Consider the following 18323-nt stretch of genomic DNA (forward strand, 5'->3'; position numbering starts at 1 on the left):
TGGCAACACAAAGAAGAAGAAAAATTCCATCTAACAGTCATCATATGGGAATAACAGAGAGAGTCCTGTGAGAACACAAGGTTTACGCAGGAGTTTTCAGTTTCCAGTCGCTGTGCGTTAACGAGCCAACCAGCTGCTCCAGCATGTCGGGATTCCACACATCCGTGAAGTCGAGCTTTCTCTCATCAACCAAAGACGAGGCTCATCCCTTTGGAATGACTGGAGTTTTTCAGGGTTGCATCAGTTTTCTGTCTGCGAGTTTGTTGTCGCTCAGGAGATGAGCTCATGTGCTGCAGCTCAGACGTTTGCTCTGTTTTATACATCACTGATGTAACGGATAACGAAAAATGCACGAAAATAGTTTCATTTCTTCATTTCTGGTGGATGTGGAAGGTTTTCTGAGCTGTAATTTTCTCTTTCAGATGGTCACCACCTCTGGGAAACTGAGGCCAAGGTTGAGAGAGACGCCTCGAAGCCTGTAAGTGATACATGAGACACAATCATCGTGACGAGTCTGGTCTCATTTCAGGATTTAAGGCAAATGTATAAAACAGCTGTTCTCAATAATAGAACTCAAATTTGGGCCAAAACGTTGACATTTAAAAAGCAAACTGACGTCTGAATCAAGTAAACTGAGAGGGAACTGCGTCTCGGTGAAGACTGATGCACAATAACAGCTTTTTTATACAAATCTCAGTCTGCAATTAGCTGCTTCACATTGTGAGAGGCGCCCTCAGGCCCATACGACCCCCTGCAAAAGACCCGGAGTCGCCCCTCTGCTAATTGGTTTTTATTTAACGCTGAACACTGTGGCTTTGTTGAACATACACCAAAAGAAAGGATAAAAATGCTGTAATTAATGGCACTTTTCCTCAGATCAAGTACAGGGGGTAAATACGTAATGTTGATTTCTATAAAGAGTGTAAATATGCAGAGGAGTCTGCAGTTAAAGGAGAGATATTTCAGAGTTTAATGAGCTGCTGCAGCTGCTGATTGACAGGAAACACGGCCCCAACAAGAGAGCTGTCAGGGGAAACAATGGAAAGGATTATAAAACTCCTTCAGCTCCTTCAGAGTGTGGCAGAAGATGCTGGTTGTTCCCAGTCAGCTGGGGCTGAAATTAGGAGAAAGAACTAACAAAACGGGAAGGTTGTAAAAAGGAAACATACAGGTCAAAGAGTCGGGACAGAAAACTCAAAGCAACACGTCTGAAAACAGAAACAGGAGAGAACTGTGAGAAAGCAGCTGAAGGAAATGGGATTTCCATCCAGAGAAGCCAAACTTAAAGCATCAGTAACACCTAAAGAGGAGAAAAGCAGCTCACAGCGGCTGAAGAGAAGCAGCCATGGACTGTGGATGGTTGGATGGAAGTGAGACTCAGAGATGAATCACCAAGGAGACGATGCTGGAGCTTTACTTTGGTCCAATGAAACAGAAAGATGACTGGCTGAAGGAAACCAGCAGGTTTCCACCATCAGAGATGATATGGGCTGATGTAAAGGACCAGAGGAGGTGTTCAGGTGGACTCTGTTCTCCTTCCATCACTGATGATATGGGCTGATGTAAAGGACCAGAGGAGATGACAGCATCACCTCTGCAGGAGGTGTTCAGGTGGACTCTGTTCTCCTTCCATCTCTGATGATATGGGCTGATGTAAAGGACCAGAGGAGGTGTTCAGGTGGACTCTGTTCTCCTTCCATCTCTGATGATATGGGCTGATGTAAAGGACCAGAGGAGGTGTTCAGGTGGACTCTGTTCTCCTTCCATCTCTGATGATATGGGCCGATGTAAAGGACCAGAGGAGATGGCAGCATCACCTCTGCAGGAGGTGTTCAGGTGGACTCTGTTCTCCTTCCATCTCTGATGATATGGGCTGATGTAAAGGACCAGAGGAGATGGCAGCATCACCTCTGCAGGAGGTGTTCAGGTGGACTCTGTTCTCCTTCCATCTCTGATGATATGGGCTGATGTAAAGGACCAGAGGAGATGGCAGCCATCATGTCCAGCAAACAGTCCAGATCTCAGTCTGAGTTCAGATTTCTGGTGAAAACTGAAGAAAATGGTCCCTGACGAGGCTCCATCCTGCAGAACTGATCCATTTTCATTAGTGAAAGCTGGCAGAGAAGACAGAGGAGATGTTTTTATTCATTTCTGGTTCATGATTCCACACATTTTCCTGCTCTGAATCTGAAAATATTGCCATTAATTGAAGCATTTCATCATATTTTTAAAGGTCTGTTTTTTAAAAAAGAACAAAAATCAATGTTCAGCTGATAAATTAAACAGTTTGGTGTTAATTTTCTGAACATCCTCCAACAGCGAGTGTCCCATATATTTACATATAGGTTGTATTTTCTGCTGGATGTGAAGATGTTTGGCATGAAAACCAGAAACCTGTTGAATTTTAAGCCCTAATTAAGCCTGTTCTGCTGGTTAATCTGCAGAAAACATGACTTTAACAGAACTGCTGTATAAAGAACGAGTCCTCGGTGTCCGAACAGCTTTTTAGTGTTGTGAGAAAGAAATTTCAACATTACAAAGTGGTAAAAGCTTTTTTTTTTAAATAAATGTGTTGCCATCTGAATGCAGGATGTTTGCTGACAAATTAATTTCATCTTCAAGATGTCTTCGGTTAAATAAAAGTCAAATTAAATGTGAAAATCCCTGAATATCTTTCATTCTGAGACCCTCCCAGCTGTGAGTCAGATTAATTTTAAATTCAGTTCAGTTTTATTTATAAAGCGCCAAATTACAACAAATGTCCTCCAGAGGCTCTTAGATAATAAAGTCCAATTCAAGCCAAATGGAATTCAGTTCATTATGATCATAATCCAATTAAATCCAATTAATTCATTTAAAAATAATCCAATTAATTCATATGGAGCCAATTCAAAAATAATATCCGAGCTAAGGAAACCAACAGATTGGACCGAAAGTTGTCTTCAGTCCAATCTCCCGTCCTGAGCCTGAGGGACTGTGGAAAGGAACGACTCCCTTTAACAGGAAGGAACCTCTGGCAGAACCAGGACCAGGAGGAAACCTCTGGCAGAACCAGAACCAGGAAGAAACCTCTGGCAGAACCAGGAAGAAACCTCTGGCAGAACCAGAACCAGGAAGAAACCTCTGGCAGAACCAGACTCAGGAAGAAACCTCTGGTAGAACCAGGAAGAAACCTCTGGCAGAACCAGAACCAGGAAGAAACCTCTGGTAGAACCAGGAAGAAACCTCTGGCAGAACCAGAACCAGGAAGAAACCTCTGGCAGAACCAGGACCAGGAAGAAACCTCTGGCAGAACCAGAACCAGGAAGAAACCTCTGGCAGAACCAGAACCAGGAAGGGTGTCCATCCGCCTGGACCAGCTGGGGTTTGAGAAGACAGAGAAGGGGGAAAAGAGGGGGGAAAAACACCATAACACCATTCAAAGGATACCTGCTGGAACAGGGAAACACAAGTTAATAACCACAATAATGTCACATGGACAGAAAATCATTTGAGAAATTAAACAGGGGGAAAGAGAGCAAAGTGAGGAAAGGTGTGACAGATGAGCTCCCCCAGCAGGCTGGGCCTATAGCAGCAGAACTATGGGATGTTTCAGGCTCCCTGAGCCATCCCTAACTATAAGCTTTATCAGAAAGGAAAGTTTCAGCCTGATCTTAAAGGTAGAGAGGGTGTCTGCTTCCTGAAGCCAAACTGGCAGCTGGTTCCACAGAGAGGGGCCTCATAACTGAAGGCTCTGCCTCCCATTCTGCTTTAGGGGCCTGATAACTGAAGGCTCTGCCTCCCATTCTGCTTTAGGGGCCTGATAACTGAAGGCTCTGCCTCCCATTCTGCTTTTAGGGGCCTGATAACTGAAGGCTCTGCCTCCCATTCTGCTTTTAGGGGCCTGATAACTGAAGGCTCTGCCTCCCATTCTGCTTTTAGGGGCCTGATAAGTGAAGGCTCTGCCTCCCATTCTGCTTTTAGGGGCCTGATAACTGAAGGCTCTGCCTCCCATTCTGCTTTTAGGGGCCTGATAACTGAAGGCTCTGCCTCCCATTCTGCTTTTAGGGGCCTGATAACTGAAGGCTCTGCCTCCCATTCTGCTTTTAGGGGCCTGATAACTGAAGGCTCTGCCTCCCATTCTGCTTTTAGGGGCCTGATAACTGAAGGCTCTGCCTCCCATTCTGCTTTTAGGGGCCTGATAACTGAAGGCTCTGCCTCCCATTCTGCTTTTAGGGGCCTGATAACTGAAGGCTCTGCCTCCCATTCTGCTTTTAGGGGCCTGATAACTGAAGGCTCTGCCTCCCATTCTGCTTTTAGGGGCCTGATAACTGAAGGCTCTGCCTCCCATTCTGCTTTTAGGGGCCTGATAACTGAAGGCTCTGCCTCCCATTCTGCTTTTAGGGGCCTGATAACTGAAGGCTCTGCCTCCCATTCTGCTTTTAGGGGCCTGATAACTGAAGGCTCTGCCTCCCGTTCTGCTTTTAGAAACTCTGGGAACCACAAGGAAACCTGCAGCCTGAGAGCAAAGTGCTCTGTTGGGGAAATATCCAACTGTGAGATCTTTAAGATGTGATGGAGCTCGGTCATTAAGAGCTTTATATGTGAGGATAAGAACCTTAAATTCTGTTTTTACTCGCTCAGAACGGTAACCGGGCTGCTTGTTTGAGCTCCCGGGCTGAAGCCCTCTCAGGGGGAAGCAGCAGCGCTGTGTTTGAAACGCGTGGAAAAGGCCTTCTGAAGTTCAGCCTTCAGCCTGTGGGAGTTCGACAGAGACGAGGTGGGAGTCGGTGAGGTGCTGCACCTGCTCCCAGTGTCTTCCCATTACAAAACACACCCTCCCACAGCGACTGCTGGGGCACATCTGTCTGCCTGAATAGACAAAGGGCCTCCTGCTCAGCTCTGTCTGCTGGATCGGTCCCATTTTAAACACCGGCGCTGCCTCGGCCAGCTTTAACCTCCACAGGCCAGACCACAGATTCCTAATACCTCAGCACCTCTGTCACCTGAACACGCTGACCTTCCCCCGAGGAGCCCAGATGTGGAAGGCCGGGGAGGGTTTGATTTTCATGTTTGAAATCATTTATAGATGGACGCAGGTCGCTCGTATAAACTGAGATGGATGGTCCTGCAGCTGTCCAAAAATGCTCAGTTTCTTCCTTCCACATGTTGGAGAGAAATCATTTTGTCATGTTAAACACTTCAGAACAAGCGTTGGTGATATTTTTTATTATTTTTTTGGGACAACAGTGCACCCTCTTTATGTTTTATGGGTCAGGACACGATAAAAAGATCATCCTGTTCTTACCAGGTCTTAAAACCACGTAAAACAAGCCTCAAAGTAACAAAAACACGTCACACCGAGTCATTATTTATTGAACAAAAACTGAGACAAAACACAGAAGCATGTGTGAGAAAAACTAAGTGAACTAAGAGGGTAAGAAGCAGCCAGCTGCTGCTGATCAATGCTCTGATTAACTGATCCTCAGTCAGTGTGAGCAGCTCTATAAAAGCAGAAGTTCTGTCAGTTTAACACGATGCCAAGGAGGAAAGACACCAGCAATGATCTCAGAGAAGCAGCTGCTGCTGCCCATCAGTCTGGGAAGGGTTATAAGGCCATTTCCAGACTATCTGGAGTCCATCATTCTACAGAGAGAAAGATTATTCACAAGTGGAAAACATTCAGGACAGCTGTCAATCTTCCCAGGAGTGGACGTCCCAGCAAGTTCACCCCAAGGTGAAGAAGCCCAGAGCTACATCTCAGACTCTACAGGCCTCAGTTAGCATGTTAAAGGTTAAAGGTCACCCCAAGGTGAAGAAGCCCAGAGCTACATCTCAGACTCTACAGGCCTCAGTTAGCATGTTAAAGGTTAAAGGTCACCCCAAGGTGAAGAAGCCCAGAGCTACATCTCAGACTCTACAGGCCTCAGTTAGCATGTTAAAGGTCAAAGGTCACCCCAAGGTGAAGAAGCCCAGAGCTATATCTCAGACTCTACAGGCCTCAGTTAGCATGCTAAAGGTCAAAGGTCATGACAGCACAGTTAGAAAAAGGCTGAACAAGGATGGCTTGTTTGGAAGGGCTGCAGGAGAAAGCCTCTTCTCCCTAAAAAGAACATGGCAGCACAGCTTAGGTTTGCAAAGCTGCATCTGAACAAAGCTCAAGACTTCTGGAACAATGTCCTTTGGACAGACCAGAGCAAAGTGGAGATGTTTGGTCCTAATGCACAGCAGCACGTTTGGAGGAAACCAAACACAGCATATCAGCACAAACACCTCATACCAGCTGTCAAGCACGGTGGTGGAGGGCTGATGATCTGGGCTGGTTCTGCAGCCACAGGACCTGGGCACCTTGCAGTCATTGAGTCCACCATGAACTCCTCTGGATACCAAAGTATTCTAGAGTCAAATGTGAGGCCATCTGTCCCACAGCTAAAGCTGGGCTGAAACTGGCTCATCAACAGGACAAAGATCCCAAACACAGCAGCAGATCTACAGCAGAATGTGGGAAAAAGAAAAGAATCAAGGTGCTGCAATGGTCCAGTCAGAGTCCAGACCTCAGCCTGACTGAAATGCTGTGGTGGGACCTTAAGAGAGCTGTGCAGAAACCAATGCTGCAAACCTCAATGAGCTGAAGCAGCGCTGGAGAGAAGAGGGCCGAGATTCCTCCAGAACCAGGAGAGAGACCGGGGTCGTCTCAGGTTGTTTTTACCTGATTTTAAAATCTGATGATTCTCATTCTGTCCTCATATGTAGAATCTTAGATTGTAAGACGAGCTCTGAAGTGAGATACTGAACAACAAGGTCAGGTTCAAGCTGGACACGCTGACAGAGTACTTTCTAAAATGCAGACGGATCAGCCGTGAAGCAGAAAAAAAGCCTCATCTGGCTCCACTCAGCTTTATGACTGTAGTGATTTAATACAACGTGTCTGCTTTCACCTGAACATATCAGCACTGCTTGTCCTTAGAAGCTCAGTTTAGTAGACAGATGACTCCCTTTCTGGCTACTGAGCAGCACCTCTAACATACTCAGTCATTTATATTCACGCACACGTGCACAGAAACACGTAGGCCTGGACCCAGGAACGTGGTTGCTCCAGGCCTTCGCTCTCAGCAGGAAGCTCTGTTGGGGAAATAAACTATCTGGACACTCCCGACTTCAATTTATTCACATCATTTGAGTTATTCACTGTGCAAACAACCAGAGTTCTCCCTAGCCTGAGTTCATGGTCTCTTTGAGGCTCTTTCATTCAAAATAACAACCAGATTTTCAGGTTTTATTCCACGTGTCCCTGCTTAAAGCTACAAATTTACAGAAAAGCATCTGACTCCCACCAAAGCAAAGGCAAAAACATGACAAAATGCATTCAGGAAAGCAAATAATCAACTGAAACTAATGAAAACAACCACCTTAAACTACTATATTCTCATAGGTTGCTGCAGATATAAGGAACATAAGTCTGGACTCATGAAGCAAACCCATAAAAACTCACTCTGAGCATTGATTTTAAATATTTAGACATATTTTCCATGAAAATAGATAGATAGATAGATAGGTCTATCTATCTAATTTTAAATATTTAGACATATTTTCCATGAAAATAGATAGATAGATAGGTCTATCTATCTAATTTGAAATATTTAGACATATTTTCCATGAAAATAGATAGGTTTATATATCTTATTTGAAATATTTAGACATATTTTCCATGAAAATAGATAGATAGATAGGTCTATCTATCTAATTTGAAATATTTAGACATATTTTCCATGAAAATAGATGGATAGATAGGTCTATCTATCTAATTTGAAATATTTAGACATATTTTCCATGAAAATAGATAGGTTTATATATCTTATTTGAAATATTTAGACATATTTTCCATGAAAATAGATAGATAGATAGGTCTATCTATCTAATTTGAAATATTTAGACATATTTTATGTGAAAATATTCCCTTCATTCCTCAACTTTGCCTCATTTAGACCCAGATTTACAAAAATGGGCAAATTGCAAATCAGATAAAGCACAATAGGGAGTTTCCTGTTCTGCAGGTCAGGTCCTAAAACTAGATTATGAGTGTCATTGTTCATCCTTCTTTGGTTAAACCGCATTCTAATGATTCGTTGTTTTTTATGGCTCAGGACCAGACGGCACACATGCAACAAGTCCTCCAGTCAAAGTGACCGTATAGGTCCGATATGACCCATAATGGCGTTCTGAGGGAAGGTTTTCGAATGAAGCAAACATCTAAAATGTTTAAGATAACACTTCTGAGTTGGTTAAAGTTACTGAAGACTACTTGATTAGAAAATATCATAAAAGTCGTAGTTTGTAAAGTTGCTAAAATACATTCTTTTTACAATGTAACGCTCAGCTTCACAATTCACACGCAGTTGCTCCCTTGACCACTAGAGGTCGTATGTTGGCATCATGCAGTCGCATATAGGAGGAATAAAGTTATTAAAGTTATTAAAGCCTAACATTCAGCCACATAGCAACAGAAAGAAGAAGACTTTGGACTCACAGCCTGCTGTTCACCTCCAGATATAGAAATACAAAGCTGTGGTGCATCACACTGTAGGAAGTGTCCATTTTTATTTAATTCAAACAAGAAGAGTCTGGTGCTGACTCCTTCCAGTTTGCACATTCATTCAAGACGATGTGGCTTGGCAGTGGATATGTTTTGATCACCTCTTCCTCTGGCCTCACGGAAACACTCGCAGCTGCCAAAGCCACATCAAGAACAAAATTTACAAAAGCGTACTTCTTTTGGCGTTAAATATTTGCCGCAATCAGCGGTTAATTGCGTAGCGATAGCTTACTGAAACAGTCACAGTAATGATCCCACTCCTCCCATAAATAAACGTGCTTCAGGCGCAGAGACCACTGATTTCATGCCTTTCACTGCAATTCAACTAGACTTTTTAACTCTAAAACAGAGTTTGGCTCCTGACAAATTCCTCAGGGGGGGGGGGACAGTAGCGATGATGACTAAAGTGACCCGTTCAATGGGTGACTTAAAGGGGAACTCCGGTATTTTAAAACCTGGACCTTGGTTCTGGCATGAAATACGTTCATCTACTCACTGAGAACAGTTTGGTGAAAGTCGGCGTCCTTCAGAAGATATTTAGATAACTGGAGATCCATATAACGGAGTGAACGGGGCTTAGAGGATGCAGCCTCTAAATAAGGCATTATCTGTCTTTATTTCACCAATACTTTAAGAAGAATGAATGAATGAACGTGTGCTATAGCTCTGTTAGCTCATAGCTGCTGTTATGTGGCTACTTGCAGCTATAGGAGAGCTAACGGAGGGATTTCTACACAGGCACTCTACGGTGAGTAGATGAACGTATTTCATGCCAGAAATAAGGTTTAAAAATACCGGAGTTCCCCTTCAATAAGTCAGCTGTCACCATTTGTTTTTTTCTGGTCAACTCACAACACCAAGATTTTCCCTTTAGTAGGTAATCAGTTTACCTTCAAACACCTTAGAACATGGAGAGAAATTAATTCACCATTAATTAAGACGAGATACAAGTTGAAAACATACTTATTAGCATTGATTTTCCATTACAAATAGTTCCATTGCAGTTAAATTTGGTCTGGGTGGTCCTGATTTATCCTCATTGCTACACCGAATTTCTGTCAATGAAACAATTGAGTTACTCCGTACTGACCATGCTGACCTTGGAAAGGACTTGGCTACGCTAGCTACGCTATCTATGCTAGCTACGCTAGCTATCTTCACGTTACGTATGACGAAAGCACGCTGGGGCGAGCTCTCCCTGAACTCTTACAGCAGGAATCTCCAACTTCGGTCCTCGAGGGCCGCTGTCCTGCAGGTTTTAGATGATTCGGATGAAATGGATCCCTTCAAAAGATTGTTAAGTTCTGCAGCAGCCTGCTAATGAGGCATTAATCTGAATCAGGTGTGTTGGAGCAGGGAAACATCTAAAACTGCAGGACAGCGGCCCTCGAGGACCGGAGGTGGAGATCCCTGCCATAGAGATTGTATTGTAAGAAAATGTTTTTACATTAGAGTCAATGGGAGCAGTTTGGGCCATGTTCAGGGGCGGTACCTCATTAGCCTTATGCTAACTGGACAGTGACATACAGAGCAGCTGAAACTGTCCAGAACTGTTAGAAACGCTGTGGAAAAACACGACTTTGGTGATGCATCCTTATGGACAAACCGCCCCTGGTTTTGCACTATATGCAAAGTGAATCTGGGCCTTACTGTGCAGGGATCTATGAATATGAAATCTGACCCTGTTGCTTTAGTCTGTACCAAATCGGACTGAAGTTATTCTATTTCTCTGTGTTGCAGAATTCGCTGCTGGTTGAAATCCCTCCATACCGGAATCAAAGACTCTCGACCCCCGTCCACGTTAACTTCTACGTCTGCAACGGAAAGAGGAAAAGAAGCCAGTACCAGCGCTTCACCTACGTTCCTGCTAGTGGTAAACTTCTCCTCTTTCTACCTTCTGCTTAGCCGATAACCCCGTGGACAAGTTTCTCTAATAAAAGTCTGAACTAAACGATTCTGTAGTCTGAGGGGAGCTTTTACAGATATTTATACCATTAATTCACATGAAAAAATGACCAAAATGCATTATTAATCGCATTAAACTGCAGGTTGTTTGAAAAGAAGAGACAGTAAAACATTTTTTAAGAAGAAAACAATGAAACATGATTAAAAACTGCAGGTTTAGGGGTTGAAATAAGGGAAGTTTTGAGGATTCGGCCTCACAAACCTGTTTCCAGTCTTCAGAGGGAAAGCTGTTTAGCTTCAACGACAACAACAAGGTGTTGAGTGTTGCCTGAAGTCAGATAGGAAGCGTTCTGACGCAACTCTGATGCCTTCCTGAACAACACCCCCTCCACAGATGTTCCTAAAATGCAAACAGTTCGGTAAATAAAGTGGATCCTTCGTGTTTTCCTGTAATCATAACAGGAGAATTTCCTTTATGTTCACTTCACTTCTGTTTATTGCCCCAGTTTCCACAGAGGTGCAGGACTTTGTTTTACTTACGGTTAATAAAGAAGCATCAGTGATTTGCTCTCAGGCTCTCAGGCGGTCTAAACGTGACGTAAGAAACGTACTTTCAGCTGGAATTTGCTTTAGTTTTACAGCCTGAAATAAACAGAAAGTGTAGGATAGTTTTTAGATGTGAGGAATAACCCCATAATCGTGTTTCTGACCCAAAGGTTTGCTTGGAGCTGAACCCAAAAAGGTGACGAATGGTTAAAAACACCCTCCAAACCTTCCTGTCCTTTTTTTTATTGTTTTTTACCGTCTTGTCATCAGCCAGAACTTCCCTTTTCTCAGTCTGCTCTTTGTCTGTCACATCCCAGACTAATTAGAAACACTCTCTGCCAGGATTTTACGTCTGAAGACGAGAACAAACAGTTCGTATTCCAGTTGTCTGGTGGTTTGCTTGGGAGGAACAAAGCAGCGCTGTTATTCCTCCATTGTAAAAAGAAATCCATAAAATCTGTTCTTTTCCATACCTGTAGCTGCACGAAGGCAGCAGCAGCAGCAGTGGACTCGTCGGGGTGGGGAAGGGGGCATGGGAAAAGCATGTTATTTGAATAGAGAACCTTTTGCCAAGCTAAATATAAACACTGACCCACCAACTGAAATGTAGAAACCGCTGCTAATTGAACTCCAGCCTTGGAGCGAAAATCCAGTGGGTGGTTCAAAGCTGCGATTCAGCTGGAGCGGCCCAGCCCAGAGCGTGGGCGGCGGAGTGCCCCGCTGTGAAAGTGGAGCATTGTCCTCGGGATGGAGACCGTGAGGGAGGGGGCAGACAGTCGGGTCGGTGTCTCCTGACGGGTCAGAACTATTAAGGCGACGAGTCAGCAGGCTGGACAGTGTGACCTGCTGGGATTTAGGAAGAGACTCGGAAAGCTTAAAGAATCAAGTGGAAAAAAACAATCAGATCATCTTTTTTTTCTTTTTTCCTGCAGCAGGTGTTGCAACAGCTCATCCAAAAACAGATTTATTTTGGGACATGCGACACACAAACGATTTTTTTACGCTCCGGAAACCCAGTTGCAGGTTTTCTTTTGTGGCGAGACAAACATTTGCGCTTCTTCTGCTTTTTTCTGTGCATGCTGTAACCTCCACAGGCAAGCCTACTTCCTGCAAACAGGCTCAAAATAGGGCTGTGTCTGCTATTTTAGTCCTGTGGTCGGTGCAACCATCTCTGCACAGTTCCTCTTTTATAGCTGCTGACAGCAGGCCTCAGTAAGACGCGACACAGGCTGATTATCCTTTGATAAATAAAGTAAATTAGCTTTTCAGCTTCAGTTTAAGGGCTAAATCTTCTTTTCTTTTGTCACGACGAACACAAAGTTAGGGCTGCAGTGGTGCTCAGGGACAGCCGTGCTTCTAATTACACTGAAAACACTGATTTAACTTCATATATAAGAGCTTTTAAAACTTAAAACTCACAAAGACGCGTCTTTTCAGCTTCAGTTTAAGGGCTAAAGCTTCTTTTCTTTTGTCACGACGAACACAAAGTTAGGGCTGCAGTGGTGCTCAGGGACAGCCGTGCTTCTAATTACACTGAAAACACTGATTTAACTTCATATATAAGAGCTTTTAAAACTTAAAACTCACAAAGACGCGTCTTTTCAGCTTCAGTTTAAGGGCTAAAGCTTCTCTTCTTTTGTCACGACGAACACAAAGTTAGGGCTGCAGTGGTGCTCAGGGACAGCCGTGCTTCTGATTACACTGAAAACACTGATTTAACTTCATATATAAGAGCTTTTAACACTTAAAACTCACACAAAAACGCGTCTTTTCAGCTTCAGTTTAAGGGCTAAAGCTTCTTTTCTTTTGTCACGACGAACACAAAGTTAGGGCTGCAGTGGTGCTCAGGGACAGCCGTGCTTCTAATTACACTGAAAACACTGATTTAACTTTATATATAAGAGCTTTTAACACTTAAAACTCACACAAAAACGCGTCTTTTCAGCTTCAGTTTAAGGGCTAAAGCTTCTTTTCTTTTGTCACGACGAACACAAATTTAGGGCTGCAGTGGTGCTCAGGGACAGCCGTGCTTCTGATTACACTGAAAACACTGATTTAACTTCATATATAAGAGCTTTTAAAACTTAAAACTCACACAAAAACGCGTCTTTTCAGCTTCAGTTTAAGGGCTAAAGCTTCTTTTCTTTTGTCACGACGAACACAAAGTTAGGGCTGCAGTGGTGCTCAGGGACAGCCGTGCTTCTAATTACACTGAAAACACTGATTTAACTTCATATATAACAGCTTTTAAAACTTAAAACTCACACGAAAACGCGTCTTTTCAGCTTCAGTTTAAGGGCTAAAGCTTCTTTTCTTTTGTCACGACGAACACAAAGTTAGGGCTGCAGTGGTGCTCAGGGACAGCCATGCTTCTAATTACACTGAAAACACTGATTTAACTTCATATATAAGAGCTTTTAAAACTTAAAACTCACACGAAAACGCGTCTTTTCAGCTTCAGTTTAAGGGCTAAAGCTTCTTTTCTTTTGTCACGACGAACACAAAGTTAGGGCTGCAGTGGTGCTCAGGGACAGCCATGCTTCTAATTACACTGAAAACACTGATTTAACTTCATATATAAGAGCTTTTAACACTTAAAACTCACACGAAAACGCGTCTTTTCAGCTTCAGTTTAAGGGCTAAAGCTTCTTTTCTTTTGTCACAACGAACACAAAGTTAGGGCTGCAGTGGTGCTCAGGGACAGCCGTGCTTCTAATTACACTGAAAACACTGATTTAACTTCATATATAAGAGCTTTTAAAACTTAAAACTCACACGAAAACGCGTCTTTTCAGCTTCAGTTTAAGGGCTAAAATCTTCTTTTCTTTTGTCACGACGAACACAAAGTTAGGGCTGCAGTGGTGCTCAGGGACAGCCGTGCTTCTAATTACACTGAAAACACTGATTTAACTTCATATATAAGAGCTTTTAAAACTTAAAACTCACACGAAAACGCATCTTTTCAGCTTCTCTCACGTTCACTCAGACTTATTCACTCATTAATTAACGTAAAACCTTGTAATTAAGAGTATTTCCTGCACACCTTAGTGTCAGAGTACTAAACTCATCGGGATTCCTGAGTTCTCGGTGGTGTTAAACTGAGCAGAACCTTTTCTGTGACCCCTCAGATGAATATAAAACAAACAAAAATCCCTTTTATTTGTTGCTGTGTTGCATCTTGTTATAAGTCAAACACATATCAGAACATATATCTGAATAAGTTTGAGAGCTTGATGGTAATTTGGTCGAACACATGCACATTTTCTGCCTTTTTTAAAGAAGTTTTGGTTAAAATAACCCAGAGATGCAGACGACAGCTCCCTTCCCAGCTGCATCTTCACAGCTCTGTTCATAGCAGACGGTTGTAGGAATGCAGAGAGGCTTCTGTTTCTGTTTCACAAATGTTTGCTAGTTCGGTTTTGTAATGTTTGGTTGTGTGTTTGTGCCTTCTGATGCTGGAGTCTGTCGGGTTTCCTGGAAGGGAACTTGTTAGCGTACCTTGTACACGTTTATTTGCTATTCTTGAGCTAAGAAAACATGAGGCAATGAGCTGAATGGTGTCTTTCCAGCCCTGAAGGCCTCAAAGGGGCACTTTGTGTCATGCCAGCGTCGGTTGTCTCTTCAGACACACAAATAAAGTGTTTTATTTTCATTATATGTCCCTTTTAAAGTGTTTTCTCAGGAAAAGACACCTGAATGTAAACTATTCAACAGTTTTAGAGTTCATCTGAATCCACATTAGCTGCATTACTGCTCAGTTTCACCACAAACTTGACCTTAATGCAGACTGAACATGGCCACGGTTGAAAGAAAATGGCCCTTTTATTACAGAAGCTGTCAGATTTTTCTTGTATTAATGAGTCATCTCCGTTTCACCGTGTTTTTTTCCTACTTTTCCGGGTATTTTTCGAGGGGTGGGGGAGCTCAGGCTCAAACAGAGACGCTCATTGATGAGAGTGTTTGTGTAACAGTGACTCCGAGTCACAAACCAACTCACTCACACTTTCAGGAAGCTGGAATATGTTTGCTCATGTAGCTTTTCCTCCTCTTCTCTCAGTCCCAACAATAAAGACGGAGCCGCACGATGACTACGACGCCCCCCTGCTGTGCGTCCAGCATGGCTCCGGCCTGTCCTTGCACCCAAAGCCATTCTACCCCCCACAGGCCATGACCCCAATGATCTCCGACCTCAGGCCGTGCGTCGTTGGTGGGGCTTTCTCTGTCAGCCCACAGAGACTGGCGGCCAAGCCTTCCTCCTCTCCAAGCACCAGCCCCAAACTTCACGATCTATCGGCATCACCTTTCTCCAAGTGCCTCCCTGCCAGCGCAGCAGTCCAGCAGCCGGGCCCACAGTCCCCGATCCCTCATATCTCCATAATCCAGGAGACTCCCGGGCGCTACCAGCCTCCCAACCTCTACCCGCCCAGCAGCTCCTCTTCCTCTCCAACCTCGCAGCCCTCCACCCCAACTGACGGCCACTTCTCTCCAACCCAGGCCATGACGCCAGCCCAGCCAGTCAGCTGCAGCCCCAGCCCAGGCTCCCAGCAGCTCCCCAAGGTGCCGGAGAGGGGCCGGGCCTCCCTGCAGGAGGACGGCAGCCCCCCAACGCTGGCCGTCAGCATCAAACAAGAACCACAAGAGCTGGACCAGATGTACCTTGATGATGGTGAGAAGACAAGTTCCTTTTGTTGAAAGGTCCAGTACAGAATTATCAGAATATCTCTGAAAAGATATGTCAAATGTATGGTCATGAAGCTTCTCCAGAGCCTTTTCTAACTCCTCCACAACCAGTGTCCTTTGAGCATTTTGTACATTTTAATAAAGCAGCTTATCTTCAAATAAATACAGTAAACAGTTCATCTGGATCTGTTAAAAAAGAAGGAAGTTTGCCTGCAACTACATTTAAAGCTTATCAAAGGATTAATTATAGCTTCGTTGCACAGCCCAAACCCGAAAATTTGATTTAATTTGTTATTATAAATCCAGGTTTGCACATCAGGCCTGCAACATATTCCAAAAAGTTGGGTCAATTTAAAGTAAAATAATAATCTATAACCCCCGATCTGCTCCTAAAGCAGCCTCCATGACAGGCCGAGTCTCTGAGGAGCAAAGATGTTCAGAGGAGTTTGAGTTTAAAACAATGTTCCTCAGAGAAAGACTGGAAGGGATCTGCATATTTCTGCCTCTACAGAGCAGAATATCATTAAAGCATTCAAGGAATCTGGAGGAATTTCAGTGTAAAGGACGAGGGAGCAAGCCTAAGCTGGACACCGTGACCTCTGACCCCTCAGACTGAATGTTTCTGTGGAAGTCTGATTTTTTTTTTCTGCTTTTTTTGTTGCAATGCGAAGACGGACGAGTGTTAATAAAGGAAATTAAGCTAAAGAGACATGAAATATGTTGGATTCGTGCTGAAAGAGATCCTGAAAGAGATGCATTTACTTAAACCTCACTGAAAAATCTTTCAAATCTTTTTCATGACACCCTAAAAAGACACTGAATCATCTCACTGCTTCGACACCTCTGAGGTTTAGGCAGGAGGGGGGGGGGGGGGGGGGGTTCATCCAAGTAAATAAAGCAGTCTGTGACTTTGTGGGAGGGGATTTCAGGAGATGTAGAAACGCTGACCGGCGCTTTGAACCGTTACCAGAACCGAACCGACCGGGTGAGCTTCCCGATGCCGGGGAATGAACCGCCTGCTCCCGTTCCACTTCCTCTGAACAGTCTGGGTAAATAGATTAACCCTTTTCAGCCCAGTCTGTGATGATCTCTGGCTGCAGCCACAGATCTGGATGTAATTAGCTCTCTGCAGGATTCTAAGGTTCTAACCAGGTGTCGTAACTTTTAGTTGATTAAGACTCAAACGGCTCCATCTAAGCCTTCAAAGTAACTTTAAACTGAGTTTATTTAGCTGAATGTGGTGCAGGTGGTTTAAAATTCCCTCATTTTACGTTCATTTTAATGTATTTTAACCGGGAAAAAGCCTTTTGTGTCGTTGTACCGACCATCAAAGCTCAGATCAGCAGGTTTTATACACCAGTACACACAATAATCTTACAGCAAAACACATGTTTGTATCTTTATCAAAGAGACTAAACCGTCCTGAAACACGATACTATTCATTTAGAAAAGATGGATGCATGTAGAAAGTTTCCACAGACATAAATGTTCCAGCTTTGTTGCTGGATCTGTGGTTAAAATCGAGTCATCTCTCAAAAGTTGTGTTGAGATTCTGACCCACTTTCAAACCTCAGAGAAATGTGAAATGATGGAAGCTTCGGTGGCTTTGAGTTTGAATTGTTTGTGTTCGGAACGAGTTTAAAGCACTCAAAGTACACTGGATGTGTTGGAGATCATCATTATAGGAAATTAGCTAAGGATTTGATCGTGCTGTTGTTCAATTATGAAGGAAGCAGAAGTGGTCCCAGGATGGACCCCTGGAGAACACCTTGGGTTATGCTCTGATAACTGGAACCACAGATATTTACCTGGTGGTTGTACACTGACAGCCTCAGTTTTGCATGATTAACTACGTCAAAAGGCGCAGATAAATCGATAGAAAGGACTGCACAGTGCTGCTTTTGTTCGAAGACTCTGTGGAGTCTGTGGCTGCATAGATCTGCAGGGTCAGGCCTTCATTTTTATCCCTGTTTGTGCAGCTCTCTAGTATTTATCTGGATCCTCCTTTGTCATGGATTTTTTTCTGACTGTCCCCTGAGAGGTTACGACTGTGTCTGCTTATGGAAAGTCTGAACCACGCTGTCCAGCTCTGAGCTGGAGCTGCAGGACTCCACCGCAGCTGAGGCTGGGGGGGGATGGAGGAGGCCGTGCAGCCATAAAACTTGCTGACTGGAGACGTTTTCATGCTTCCCTTTGGCTCACACTGAGTCTGGAAGTGGCAGCAACAGCCATAGATTACACTGAGTAAAACTTTTGTCAGCGGTGAGGTAGCATTCGCAAAACACATCTGAGCCAAAGCATTATGACATGCTTTTTTATTGCATGTTGTGGCTATGTTAGATGTCAGAATGTTACAATTGATGGCCAGATGCTGATGGTGATCAGAAAAGTATGTGAAATTCATTATTGACGCTGTCGAATCTGTCTGATTCTGAGCAGCAACACACAAACTGACACATTAAGGCCTTGAAGAAATTAGCACCTATTATTTTTACTCATTTATGCTCAGAAATGGGTTCATAGTCACTGACTTCCACATCTGCTTCAAATTACTGCCAATTCTTGCTTAATACAATGAGTGCCTAGAAAGGACATTTTTAAAAAGAGAAGCCCAGTATGT

At 43.7% G+C, this 18323-nt stretch overlaps 1 protein-coding gene across 1 annotated transcript in view; it reads left to right on the forward strand.

Moving 5' to 3' along the window:
- nfatc1 (nuclear factor of activated T cells 1) overlaps positions 1 to 18323 on the forward strand; it is a 55096-nt gene that overhangs the window by 30216 nt on the left and 6557 nt on the right. The window contains exons 7-9 of the mRNA XM_072370786.1: positions 423 to 478; positions 10313 to 10445; positions 15081 to 15689. Of these exons, the coding sequence (XP_072226887.1) occupies positions 423 to 478; positions 10313 to 10445; positions 15081 to 15689 (798 nt within the window). The remainder of the gene's footprint in view (positions 1 to 422; positions 479 to 10312; positions 10446 to 15080; positions 15690 to 18323) is intronic.

This window comes from Leuresthes tenuis, unplaced genomic scaffold (genome assembly GCF_036924035.1).
Source record: "Leuresthes tenuis unplaced genomic scaffold, fLeuTen1.0.hap1 SCAF_18, whole genome shotgun sequence".
Taxonomy (NCBI): Eukaryota; Metazoa; Chordata; class Actinopteri; order Atheriniformes; family Atherinopsidae; genus Leuresthes; species Leuresthes tenuis.